Here is a 12,772-nt window from a genome sequence, read left to right on the forward strand (position 1 = left end):
AAGTTTTATTTTATGCTTGGTATTAGAAGTAGAACAAAACAAGATGTAGAGTGAATTAGTAGTACATTTCAATCTCACTTAATTAAAATGTCTTTCATTAAAAAAATATAAAGCCAATATTTGAACAAAACAGGTGTCACATTAGTGCTATCATATGAAATAAAAGTTCTTTTTTTAGTTTAATTTTTATGTTATTCACATTCAATATAATTGTGTCAAGTCACATATCAACTTACATATTTAGGAACAATTATATATGCAATTTTAATATTTAACTTAATTGAAATTTTAGTTTCTGATATATATCAAACAGTGGTCGAAATAGATTAAACTACTAATTGAAAGGTCTAGGCTAGACTACACATATTTACTAAACAAATTAAGTCAATACATTTTCAAAGATGAGATAAAAAGAGAAGAGAAAGAAAGAAAGAAAAAGTAAGGGATGTGATATATATTATATGGTTGGAAAAAAGGATAGACAAAATAAAATAGAGATGCAAAAGGGTGTGGAAAAAATATTGGGCTTGAATGAAAAAAGTTGGTTGATAATATTCCCATTATTCCATTAATCAGTATTTACAGGAAATGTAGGTTAACGGCACGGAACAAATGAAGCTTTTCTTTATCTTACCAATTCATGAACCATAATAAGCACTAAAAGATTGTGACGAAGTTGCTAATACTTAGTTAAACCCAAACATAAAATAAACCAGTTAAATTCCTACATTTAAACCACCTCTTATCTCCCCTTAACTAATATAAAAACACTCATTAATCAATAACTAGAGCATTCATTTTCTTGCACCAAAAAAAAAGAGCATCCATTTTCTATGGCACATTAAAATTTCTGTATGCAGATAAATTTTCAAGTCCTAACAATGGGAGAAGAGACTAACATGGGAGGGTCATTGCTTCTGATCTGCCTGATTGCTTCATGGTTTTTCATACACAGATGGAGTCAGAGGAACAAGAAAGGCCCCAAAACTTGGCCTTTTCTTGGAGCTTCTATTGAGCAATTGATGAACTATGGTAGGATGCATGATTGGCTTGTCCAATATTTTTCCAAGTCCAAAACTGTTGTGGTTCCTATGCCGTTCACAACTTATACATATATTGCTGATCCTGCTAATGTGGAACATGTGCTAAAGACAAACTTCAATAACTATCCTAAGGTAATTGACCTACATATATTGATTTAGTGCATGTTTGAAAATTCTTCTACAATTAATTTTAAAGTCAAAATCAATTCGGCGAAGAAGCTTTTGTCAGTAGCTTCTGGTTGTCAAAATTGATTCTAAAGAAAGAAAATCTGATCCACACATGCTATTAAGCCATATGGGGCAGTTCTATTTATGAGAATCATGTTTGAATCATGTTTAATGTTCAACTATGTATAATCAAATTTTCTAATTGAAAAGATTTTGATTGATTCTGACTGCAGGGTGAAGTGTATCATTCTTATATGGAAGTGCTACTTGGAGATGGGATATTTAATGTTGATGGTGAGCTTTGGAAGAAACAAAGGAAGACTGCAAGCTTAGAGTTTGCATCAAGAAATTTGAGGGATTTCAGTACCAAAGTTTTCAGGGACTATGCTTTAAAACTCTCTGCAATTCTCAACCAAGCATCTATACTCAACCAAATAGTAGACATGCAGGTGCTACAAACAAACATTCTTCAATTATGATTATATTTTCTTCAAAATTGAAAATTTGTTTCCTATAAAGTAGTGGAGGCTGCAATTGATGTTGTTTGAAATGTCAATTTTGTAGGAGTTGTTGATGAGAATGACTTTAGACTCCATATGTAAGGTGGGTTTTGGAGTGGAAATTGGAACTCTGGCTCCTGATTTACCAGACAATAGTTTTGCTCATTCCTTTGATACTGCAAATATCATAGTCACACTCCGCTTCATCGATCCACTATGGAAAATCAAGAAATTTCTAAATATAGGCTCAGAAGCACAACTTGACAAAAGCATCAAAGTCATCGATGATTTCACTTACTCAGTGATTCGGAGAAGGAAGGCAGAGATAGAAGATGCTACTAAGAATGGCCAACAAAATCAGGTAGTATCATAGAAACATTGGACCATGTTTAGATCAGCTTCTCTTTACCAAAATCAATTCTGGCGCTCATAAGCTTCTCGTCTAAATTGATTCTAGCTTTAAAATCAATTGTAGAAGGAGCTCAAATCTAAGCTTATAGATTAATTAACACATGATTTTTATCTTTGTTACAGATAAAACCTGATATATTATCAAGATTCATAGAACTTGGAGGAAGAAATGCAACAGACAAAAGTCTGAGAGATGTTGTGTTGAATTTTGTGATTGCTGGCCGTGACACAACTGCAACAACTCTATCATGGGCCACATATATGGTGATGACACATCCTCACGTTGCTGACAAACTTTACTTGGAGCTCAAAGCTTTTGAGGAGAATCGAGCAAAGGAAGAGAGTTTTTCCTTGGTTCAATGTGACAAAGGGGACCCTGAATCATTCAATCAAAGAGTAGAGCAGTTTTCATGGTTATTGAATAAAGATTCACTAGAGAGATTGCACTATTTGCATGCTGTCATAACGGAGACACTAAGATTGTACCCTGCAGTTCCTCAGGTACTCATTTTATAAATTCATTTGGTGCTTTTTATCACAATTTCACAAAATGTTAGATCTCTCTTTACCCCACAAAACTCAAGTAAGAAAGCAATATAGGACAACCAAACTTTAAGTTTTATTCTGCATTAGGACCTGAATAGGCAGTAGAAATTCTTCTGTATAGAAGACTAAAAGAAAAAAGCTTGATGAAGAAAAAGGCATTGGCAGCCTCAATTTTATACTAATCAAGAGATTTATCTACTTGCATGTTTGTTTTCACAATTTGCACTCAAGGCACATTTACTCAAAAGCTAGGACTTTTAGGTTGTAATCAATATTGATTCTCGAGTATTTTACCTAGAAACTAAGCGCATGTTAGAAAATTCTTTTATAATTGATTATCAAGCCAAAATTAATTCTAAGTAGAATCGTATGTAAGCAGCTTCTGGGCGGTTAGAATTGATTCTATAAAGAAAGAAAAAAGTTTATTCAAATATGTTGTAAGCATGCTATTGAAGTAAAGAGATACACTTTATAATTTCACATTTTTATTTTCAAAAGTACACCTCTCACCATAGATGAGCTAAATCCTAAACATTAAACAAAGCAGAGCGCTTCTAAGAGTTGGATCTCTAAGGTTGTTGCTATATAGTAAGTTAAACTGAACTAGTTCTACAAATATCAATGGTTGATTGTAGGATCCAAAAGGCGTTCTAGAGGATGATGTTTTACCAGATGGTACCAAAATAAAAGCAGGAGGCATGGTAACTTATGTGCCATATTCTATGGGAAGGATGGAGTATAATTGGGGACCTGATGCAGCTTCATTTATACCTGAGCGTTGGTTCAAAGATGGTGTTCTCCAAAATGAATCTCCATTCAAATTCTCAGCTTTTCAGGCAAGTTCATCTGTTTTGGAATCTATGATTGTGAGTTTGAAATTAGAACCAACATGTGCAATGCAACAAACACCTTACATTATAAATTTGATTTTCTTTTGTATTTATTTTCAGGCTGGGCCAAGGATATGTCTTGGGAAGGACTCTGCATATCTCCAGATGAGGATGGTGCTTGCTATTTTGTGCAGATTTTACAAGTTCAACTTGGTGCCTGGTCATCCTGTGAAATACAGGATGATGACTTTGTTATCAATGGCACATGGCTTAAAGCTTACCATAGAGAAACGCCCCTGAGGTGCTTTTACCAATACAAGTTATATATGTATAATGATATTCCCATAATCATGATCACATATTTAAGTGATGGAATAAATAATGATTTGTAGAAGATCTGTAATTTGTAAAGTTATGTGGATTTGACAATAGTTAAATAATAATAGGTAATATATATCTGTCAGACATAGACAACCCATTGTTGGATCCAATTCCAACATTTTGTAAAAAGTAAGAAATTTCACATACTTCGCTCAAGTCAAAGTGAAAAGTGACGTCGTTCCCTCAACAAAACTTGGATAAAGTTGAGTTAAAAGATCATAGTTTAAGATAAATTGATTAAATTCATAAGGAAGTGTGATTTTATTGGAATAATCCAACATTAAGAAATTGGTTAATCTCTAAAATTACATGTAATTGCCCACTGTTTGTAAGTAAAATCATTTCCTTCACCTCGGAATCCCAAACAATTTGATTTGGGGTCAATACACAAAGATTTGAAGTATTTTCTTCAATTTGCTTACCTTTTCTAAGTTCATAGCACTCGGAATAACTTCATCGATACTACCTATCCAAAAAATTTGTTTGGGAAAACTATCTAATTATTCGCTGGAAAGAATCAATTTAAACCCTCTAATATAATTATTTCTGCTAGACCAACATACATTATTTCTCCAGCAAACCAGTAAATACTTATGCTACAAAGTGGATTTTGCCTCTCCTAATAATTTTTTTCTACACACAAAAATGTCAAACTCTTGACATGCTTAAGGACTCAATATTATCAAGTGTGCTACGATTTGTTTGTAGGAGTTCTTAATGTTAAAACTGTAGCTTTGAGGGTTGTTTAGAATAAAGAATAAAGAAAGAGAGAATTAGCATTTTAAATAAGTAAGACACATGCAAAGATTAGCCACAAGAAAACCAAATAAAGAAAGGAGTAATGCATACTAGTTGTCGATTGTATGGATACATAATCAGAAGGGAGAAAGATACATGCCAGAGAATCACTATCTCAGTAAGTGTTTGATATTTTGAACATAATCAATTCTCAAACAGCATATATGCTCTGTTTAGTATGCTAAGCTATTTATTACATAACCTGGTCAATAATAGTTGAACTAACATGATTTTTATATAATTTATCTCATGCACATGATTCATAACCGGCAAACCAAGATACGATTAGTAGATTACATTTTTTTTAATGTTCTCTAGCAAACAACATACAAATAAAAGGTCTATTTGCCACAATTGACACAACTTATGCTTCTCATTTTCTGCTATGCTTATTAGTGTCTAAAACTTATAGTTAGTTTGTAAACATAATAAGTTATTAACCAAGAAAAAAGAACTTCATAAAGGAAAACACATGAATATGCATGTTTTGATGTTGAACGCACGAGTCCAAACAAAGGCCATTGCTACACATGCCAAAACAAAATCCCTATAGTGTTTGATATGTCTGCTAAATGGTTCTCAAAGAGCATTTATGCTCTGTTTAATTAAGTAGTTTAAGTGCTCTGTTCAATTATGGTTGAACTGACAATGATTTTGTCATTTTTTACGCCACATATAATTTCATGGCACATGATATATGTATAATTAGCAAATCCAAATGCGATCTTCAAATTTAATGCATATATCAATGGTCCAACCCCTAAATTTAATCTCGTCTTGGGGCACGAATCATGATTTTTTTAAGCACATAATCAAATTTCGAAAGATTTGGGACCATTTTTATTTATGAAGCTCCATCATTCATATATTTGCATCTGTTGAGAAAGAGAGGGAGAATGGCGTGGGGACTGGGACCTGGGGGAGGCTAGCTGTTTTTGAACAAAGACAACATAAGAATATATCTACTACCATAGATTCATAGTATCATATAACAAATTTGTTTTCAATGCAAAAAAATATATATTTTACCAGATAGGTATGAAAAAACCTTTCTCAAGAAAGGGAGGAAAATCCAAAAGAACACAGGACCTCCAGAGAGCAAGCAACAAAAGTAAAAAAAAAAAAACTGGCAACTACAGTGCATCTTAATTTTTTTTTCCACTTCAAACTGTTGGAACAACAACACGTATACATATTAGAGTAGAGAGAAACACACGAAAACTTTAGTCACGCAGTTCAACCAATATTGCCTATATTGCGACTATAGAGAACCTAACCAACTATAGTTCAATTTATTGATTCGTTCTAAATACAATAGTTAGAGTTTCAGTGTTACAAGCATATATAGGGATACTAATGATTCAGATTACGCTTCGCGGCCTCGCCCCTTGCCCACTTGACATATATAGCATACATAAGAGTCATACTCAACACAAATAGGTAAGCCTAGTAGGTCAAACATGCTTTTCTAAAAGCTAGATCTAACCTATTTAGATAATCAGATTTTTCAAAAAGCCTAAGCCTGATCAATTTACTAAACGGGCAGCCACATGCCCTTACGAGACTACTTGACCTATTTCCACCCATACCCAAAAGCAGGGTTGGCAATGGGCCCCGTGGGTGCGGGTTTGGCCATTCCCACACCCAAACCCAAACTTAACACCCAAACCCAAACCCAAACTCAAATTCAATATGGGTGCAAAAGTTAAACCCAAACCCAAACCCCTGGGTTTCGGGTTACCCAAACCCAAACCCAAAACCCAATGTGAGCACTGAACCGACAAAAAACCCAAAAAATCGATCTGGAAACAACATGTGCATAAGAGAACAACATGAATATAAGCTGATTAAATCTCATCATCATTCCAATACAAAGGAAAAAATATAGTTTATGAACATAAGTCTACTTAGTAACTTTAAAGAATACCCTACTTAGTAACTATATAAGGGCTGATAATTACATGCATAAGGCTTCGGGTTTGGGTTTGGGTGCGAGTGCGGGCTTAATCAATCCCACACCCAAACCCAAACCCAAACATGTTTTAAAATTTGGATAAAACCCAAACCCAAACCCGAACCCAAAGAAATCGGGTTTCGCCCGAAATTTCAGGTCGGGTTCGGATTGGGCCCCGCGGGTTTGGGTTTTCCTGCCATCTCTACCCAAAAGAGCAACTCGCCAAGATTTAGGATAGGAAACATGACTATATAATCTGTTTCAAAGGGCATTTACAAGCATTTTTTTTACACGAGGGTATACACAAACATTGTTTGTCAGATTCCTTTAAATATACCATTTTATGGCAATTTCTAACTTTTACAACATTTCATGGCGGTTAAACTGACACAAAGTAATATATCTAAAAGAAATAAAAAAAATAATGGATGTCTATTAATACTCTCCATAACATTTTTCTTAGTTTCTCTTGAATGGATTAACATATCCCTATAAGTAAAATTTCTCTTATTCATATACTTTCCCTATCATTTTTCCGAGTTTACATTGTTGAATAAGGACCACATAAATGGTTTTATATTATATTGAACACGCTCCCTCACACGCAAAAGTCATTTGAGCTTGAAGCGTGGAAATGCACCAACACACTTATCATCTACTTAAATTTAACTTTTTATCAGAAGAATTGGGAACAACTTGGATCGAACTTTAGACCGCTTAGTCATTGACACTATGATATCATGTCAAACAACTAATTATCCGTAAAGATTAAACTGTCGAGTAAGGATCACATAAATGAGAAACAATTAATTATTCCAAAAACTTAAACTGTCGGGTAAATGTCACATAAATAATTTTATATTATACTCCCTCCGGTCTTTTTTATAAGAAACACTTTGGAGATTTTTCTTGGTCCTTTTTATAAGAAACACTCTTATAAAATTAAGTCAAATAATCAATACCAATGCAAAGAGACTTATTCCCAATACAAAAATATGGAGGGAAATTGCAAGCACCCAATAGGTATGATCAACATTTATGGTAATTAATATGATTGTTCTTGTAAAAAGGAAAAAAAACATCATTGGAATTAAGCATAGTAGTTAATTTTATAAAAAATATTAGTTTCCTTGGTTTGTGTGATTTTGTCCAAGTGTTTCTTATAAAAAGGACCGGAGCGAGTATTATAACAAGTCTCATCATCCAAGAATCATCTGAGCCTTGAACTGTAGACAATGCATAAGTTTACCTACCATGTGCTGAAATTCAACTTTTATTAGAAGAATTAATAACGGAAGACCGAACTTCAAACCACTTAATCATAAAAACTCGAATATTGTATCAAACAATTAATTATCCAAAAAAACTCGCTCACTTGTGTTGTGTGTGGGGTGGGTGCTCGTGTCAAGATACTTTTTTCAAGTTGCTTGTACAACGGCACACCAAATAGATAGGGTCCGTCCAAAGAAAAACGTGGAATGAAAGGGTAGGCGCGCGTGAACGATGTGGAAGCACCACCTTAGTCACCGGGAGAACTGGACCACGAGCTATACATGAATTTTGCTTCTGCTTTGCCTCTTGTTTTATTAGTCTTGGACCACTCACACATGACTCATAATAAGTCCAAATTTATATTTCCCTTTCAGAAACTCTAATATGCAAGTGTTACATTGATTTTATAGAAATTGTTAATATACATTAACCCCTGTTTAACTGACACATGCAGTTTAATATTGTTTCAGACAGATTATCTTAGCTTTTTTAGGTGAACTGATTTAAGCTTTTAAACTAACTACCAAATTTTATGCACCACACACATTTGTATGTATAGAACAGAAATTCTTTACGTAGTGTGGGGGTGAACTGAAAAACTCACACTTTCATTATTGATACTTTGATCCTTTAAATACAAGAAAATCATAACTGACAATTAATTAAAACTCTACCTGTTAATTTTTTTTTTTTTGATACATAGGCTTATGAAGAGGTATTCTACCTGTACGTTAATATAAATCTGAAAAATAAATAGCACTGACAATTAATGACAATAATAGAAATTCTACAATTAAACCAAATAAACTGTTGTAATGATGGTGATACATATACGCATTTGCTAAAAAAAAGTTTGTTACGAAGTAATAAGTAGTAAAATATATGGTAGGAGCACTCACTTTAACACTCTCTTTACATTACTTTCTCATTAATTGATTGAAATTCATGTGGATCTGGTAGAAATATATGATTTCCAATTCTAATTTAGTGGAATGCATAAACTAATGAGTGTTGAAAAGAAAATGTTAAACTATAGTAATGAAAAGTTACTTGTATTAAAAAGTGAGTATTGAAAAGAAAACGCTAAATTAATGAGTATTGCTAGCACTCCTCTTAGACAGAAATTGACAAAGTCCATAATTAGAGTTGTTAGTGTGTTTTGCAAGATGAGGTTCCATGGCCCCATAGGCATTTAGAAGCTAGCTAATGGTACCTCTGTACCGCAAAAAGCTAGTAAAGCATACATAAAAACAGGACAAGATGTGGGTACCATCAGTCACTTTGTAGTTTATAATGCAGATGAATTTGCTAAAGCCACCCCAAAGACCAGTTGAGAGAGCCTTGCTGGCTCGCGCATATACCAACCCAACACCTTAATTTGTTCTTGTATCATGATGCCATGACATTAACAAACAAAAACAAGAACACCAACATATATAGCTTGGCCATTTTGTACCTAACTAGACTTATTTTTGTTCATTGATCTTTCTTTTAATCATAACATCAAGGGAAGCTTTTGTGTTGTTGAATTATACTTCTAATATAAGACTATCAATATAACAAAATAAAAAGCAGGTCCAACAACCTAGAAGTATTTCTTATTATACAAACATAAATATCTTAATCATTTCCTATTTCCATTATAATAAAAAAAGGTATAACTTTAAGCCTACTTTACACCAGATGCATGGTGGTTGGTAGCATGGCTCATATCAAGCAGTATACTTGCCACGTATTGATGCTATTGTATGAGTATTGTGTTGTATATATATGACAGAAGAGAAATGTTTTACTAAATCCGGTGGGGCAGTTCTAATCACCTATCAACCATGTTTTTATGTTTTTCTTAATCTATATAGACAGAGCTAAAAAAGTGACAACTTCTTTCATAAGATTCTAGTCACGATTCTTAAAACATTTTGAGAGCCAATGGAATTAGCATGGCGGTTTAGTTTTTCTTATACACACCCATTCCGACTTAACTTTTTATCATGTTTTTCCCCTCCTTGTGTGAAACATGATGTGTGTGTTATATATGATCACACCTTTTGCAATTTCAACACTTAGAAGTAACTAAAATGTTTATCAATTTAAAGTGGGATTGAAATCCTCTTTTCCTATTTGGTATTTCATTCTCTATCTTACTCATAAAATTATGTTCTAACATTTAACAATTACTAATGTAAGCTTATAGCTACCATAATCATGCTTTTTTTAATCAATGCATGACATCATTTTATTGGTAAAATATGAAAAAAAAGACACCAAACAGATCAATAGGGAATCTAGAGTGATGGATGTAACGATTATTCATGTGTCATTGTCTAATTTATCCAAGGGATCCAATTTAACCCAATCATATATTAGTGATACATTAGCATTTAAAAGTGAATTGAAAATTTTATCTGTCTTTTACTTAATTCTTTACAGAATAATGTTATAATTCCATGCTAGATAGAATTATAATTACCACAAAACGTGAGCTAGACTTCTCACTCTTGTTGAGACAACTTTCACCCACTAAAACATATATAACCGTAAGGAAGTTTGATCTCATGGTTCTCGAGGTACTTAAAAAGAGGGCATGCATGTAAAAGCACAAGAAGCTAAGCAAATTGTCTTTATTCAAAGCTTCCCAAACCAAAACCCTGTCTCACTAAACGCCAAACAAAAGGGCAACTGGTTTTCTATTCTCCACCAAATATCTCATTCTTAGCTGTGTCCTTAAACAGTGGGCCATTTAACCCTTCCCTCCCCCCACCATCATCATTTCACTACTACCCTCCTCCTCCTCCTCCCTTTATAACCGAACCTTCCCTCCCATCTTCCTCATAACTCATATCACCAACAACAACACCATTCACTTCTCTCTCTCTCTCTCTCTCTCTCTAGTCTCTCCTCTATCAAACATGGCTAAACTGGGAAAGCTCACAAAACTGAAGTCAGCAATCAAGAGGTGGCCCTCACTAACCAAGCTCAGCCGCAGCAACAGCTGCGTCTCCTCCAACAAAGAAGGCGGTGCCGCCTCCTCCAAAGAACAGGAACAGGAACAACTCCATGCTGTTTATGTTGGCAAGTCGCGTCGGCGCTACCTCGTGAACTCCGATGTCATCCGCCACCCTCTGTTTCAGGAGCTGGTGGACAGGTCTTGTGATGAGGAGATAGTGGTTTCGTGTGAGGTGGTTCTGTTTGAGCATTTGCTGTGGATGCTGGAAAGCGCTGAGTCTCAGTTGGGGTCCATGGATGAGCTGGTTGAGTTCTACAACTGTGCATGCTGACAAAAGTGCTTAGCTAGCTAGCGATATCGTAACTGACTATGATTGTTTTCTCTTATGGTGAGATTAAAGAAACCAAAAGCAATGGAAATGTAGTTAATTCAGATTGATCAAATGTTATATATTGTTATTTTTTAAAATTGAACATTGAAGTTGGCATGAATTTGCTATGTGTATGTGTATACTGTATGCATTTCCTTAATTTTTAGTTATATCTTAATCTCAAGAATTCAATCTTAAGAAGAACTTAAATTAATATGGGTTACAAACACGTAATGCATTAGGGGCGTTAGAGTCAACGTAAACATAATTTCACATATCTCAAAATAAGGAAGAAATTAGAAGTTGACACATCAAATTTAATGTGATCAAAAAAGTAAAATTTTGACATGTTAAACGTGTACCCATTTTGAGTTTAATGAAAATAAAAATACATATTAATAGGTTGGGTTTTCGTACCAAGAAAACAAAAACAAATGAGGTCAAACTCGGGTCGGTGCAAGTTGCTTGTGGGGAAAGAGAGGATAATTAGCTAAACAAGTTGCTTAATTTATTTATTTTAACTATGAAGATGATTTTTAATTATTTCCTCCACTATGCTAAGCTGTTAATATTTTAAAATTATTGATATTTTAGAAGTTTAGTTAAAGTCTTGTCAATTTTTTTATATACACTATTCCCTTATTTAATAATTAGATGAAAAATTATTTAAAATTCTCTCAACAAATTGTAATTATACTCTTTTTTCTATTCATTAATCATATATTTTTCGTTTATTAATCATATTTCTCATTCTCTCTTAACATCATCATCAAATAAGAGTAATCTAGTTCTCTATGATGATATTTTACCTCAATTAAAAGTTTCTTAATTCATACGCCTTTAAAAAACATCAATAGTTTAAGAATTAATTATTGAGGAAGTAAAAAAAACTGTAAGTATGGTACTTATTAATTAGAGTAAAATACACTCACCCCCTCAAGATTTGCAAGAATGACACTCCACCCCATTCTTTTTAAAAATCTACACTCCACCCCATTTTTTATAAAGGCAAATTTTAGTGACGAAAACAAATTCCTCACTACTAAAAACTAATTACTAATTAGTAAAAATTTAAATAAATTTAATGCATATACACTATCATACATTAATTTATGAAAATAATTTTACTGAATTAAATTTAAAAAAACCATTCACTCTGTCTGTTAAGTCCACGTCTCATCTATCTCCAAATCATATTTCTCACCACAAACGGCCACCACCAAGCCTTTACTCCCTTTAACACGGCTCCACTGTCCCACAATGTGAAACCCCATGGCACCTCCATGCCTCAAAGTTTTGTTGCAACCTGAACCCCAGAACGTGAATCGCACATCCCTAAAGCCACTTGTTCAACTACTTCTTGTGAATTTCACCCCTTGAAGTTGTGAGCGAACGCTCTGTTGGTCTTAGATATTGTTGGATTTTGTTAAAAACGATGCTCCACCGCCTCGTTGGGCTCTAATAACCTCAGATCCACTTCATATTTTCATAATTTTGTTTCTCTATTTTCTTCACCCATTTGTGTTGCTTTTTTGGCCTACAACCCAATTTT

At 33.7% G+C, this 12,772-nt stretch overlaps 2 protein-coding genes across 2 annotated transcripts; both read left to right on the plus strand.

Moving 5' to 3' along the window:
- Positions 1 to 866: 866 nt before the first annotated feature.
- On the plus strand, positions 867 to 3,892 carry LOC130742791 (cytochrome P450 704B1). The gene is made up of 6 exons (XM_057594889.1): positions 867 to 1,175; positions 1,445 to 1,660; positions 1,776 to 2,072; positions 2,246 to 2,623; positions 3,304 to 3,504; positions 3,619 to 3,892. The coding sequence occupies exons 1-6, from the start codon at positions 882 to 884 to the stop codon at positions 3,796 to 3,798; spliced, it is 1,566 nt and encodes a 521-aa protein (XP_057450872.1). The 5' UTR covers positions 867 to 881; the 3' UTR covers positions 3,799 to 3,892.
- A 6,742-nt stretch (positions 3,893 to 10,634) lies between these two features.
- LOC130742792 (auxin-responsive protein SAUR78) lies at positions 10,635 to 11,341 on the plus strand. Its single transcript, XM_057594890.1, has one exon. The coding sequence runs from the start codon at positions 10,813 to 10,815 to the stop codon at positions 11,179 to 11,181; it is 369 nt and encodes a 122-aa protein (XP_057450873.1). The 5' UTR covers positions 10,635 to 10,812; the 3' UTR covers positions 11,182 to 11,341.
- Positions 11,342 to 12,772: the final 1,431 nt, after the last annotated feature.

The sequence above is a fragment of the Lotus japonicus genome, chromosome 3 (genome assembly GCF_012489685.1).
Source record: "Lotus japonicus ecotype B-129 chromosome 3, LjGifu_v1.2".
Classification (NCBI taxonomy): Eukaryota; Viridiplantae; Streptophyta; class Magnoliopsida; order Fabales; family Fabaceae; genus Lotus; species Lotus japonicus.

Excerpts from the sequence above, each read along its gene's own strand:
- LOC130742792 (XM_057594890.1), top strand. The coding sequence starts at position 10,813 with ATGGCTAAACTGGGAAAGCTCACAAAACTGAAGTCAGCAATCAAGAGG.
- LOC130742791 (XM_057594889.1), top strand. The coding sequence starts at position 882 with ATGGGAGAAGAGACTAACATGGGAGGGTCATTGCTTCTGATCTGCCTG. Across the intron at positions 1,661-1,775 it reads ACCAAATAGTAGACATGCAG|GAGTTGTTGATGAGAATGAC; the intron begins GTGCTACAAACA and ends TCAATTTTGTAG. Across the intron at positions 2,624-3,303 it reads TGTACCCTGCAGTTCCTCAG|GATCCAAAAGGCGTTCTAGA; the intron begins GTACTCATTTTA and ends GGTTGATTGTAG.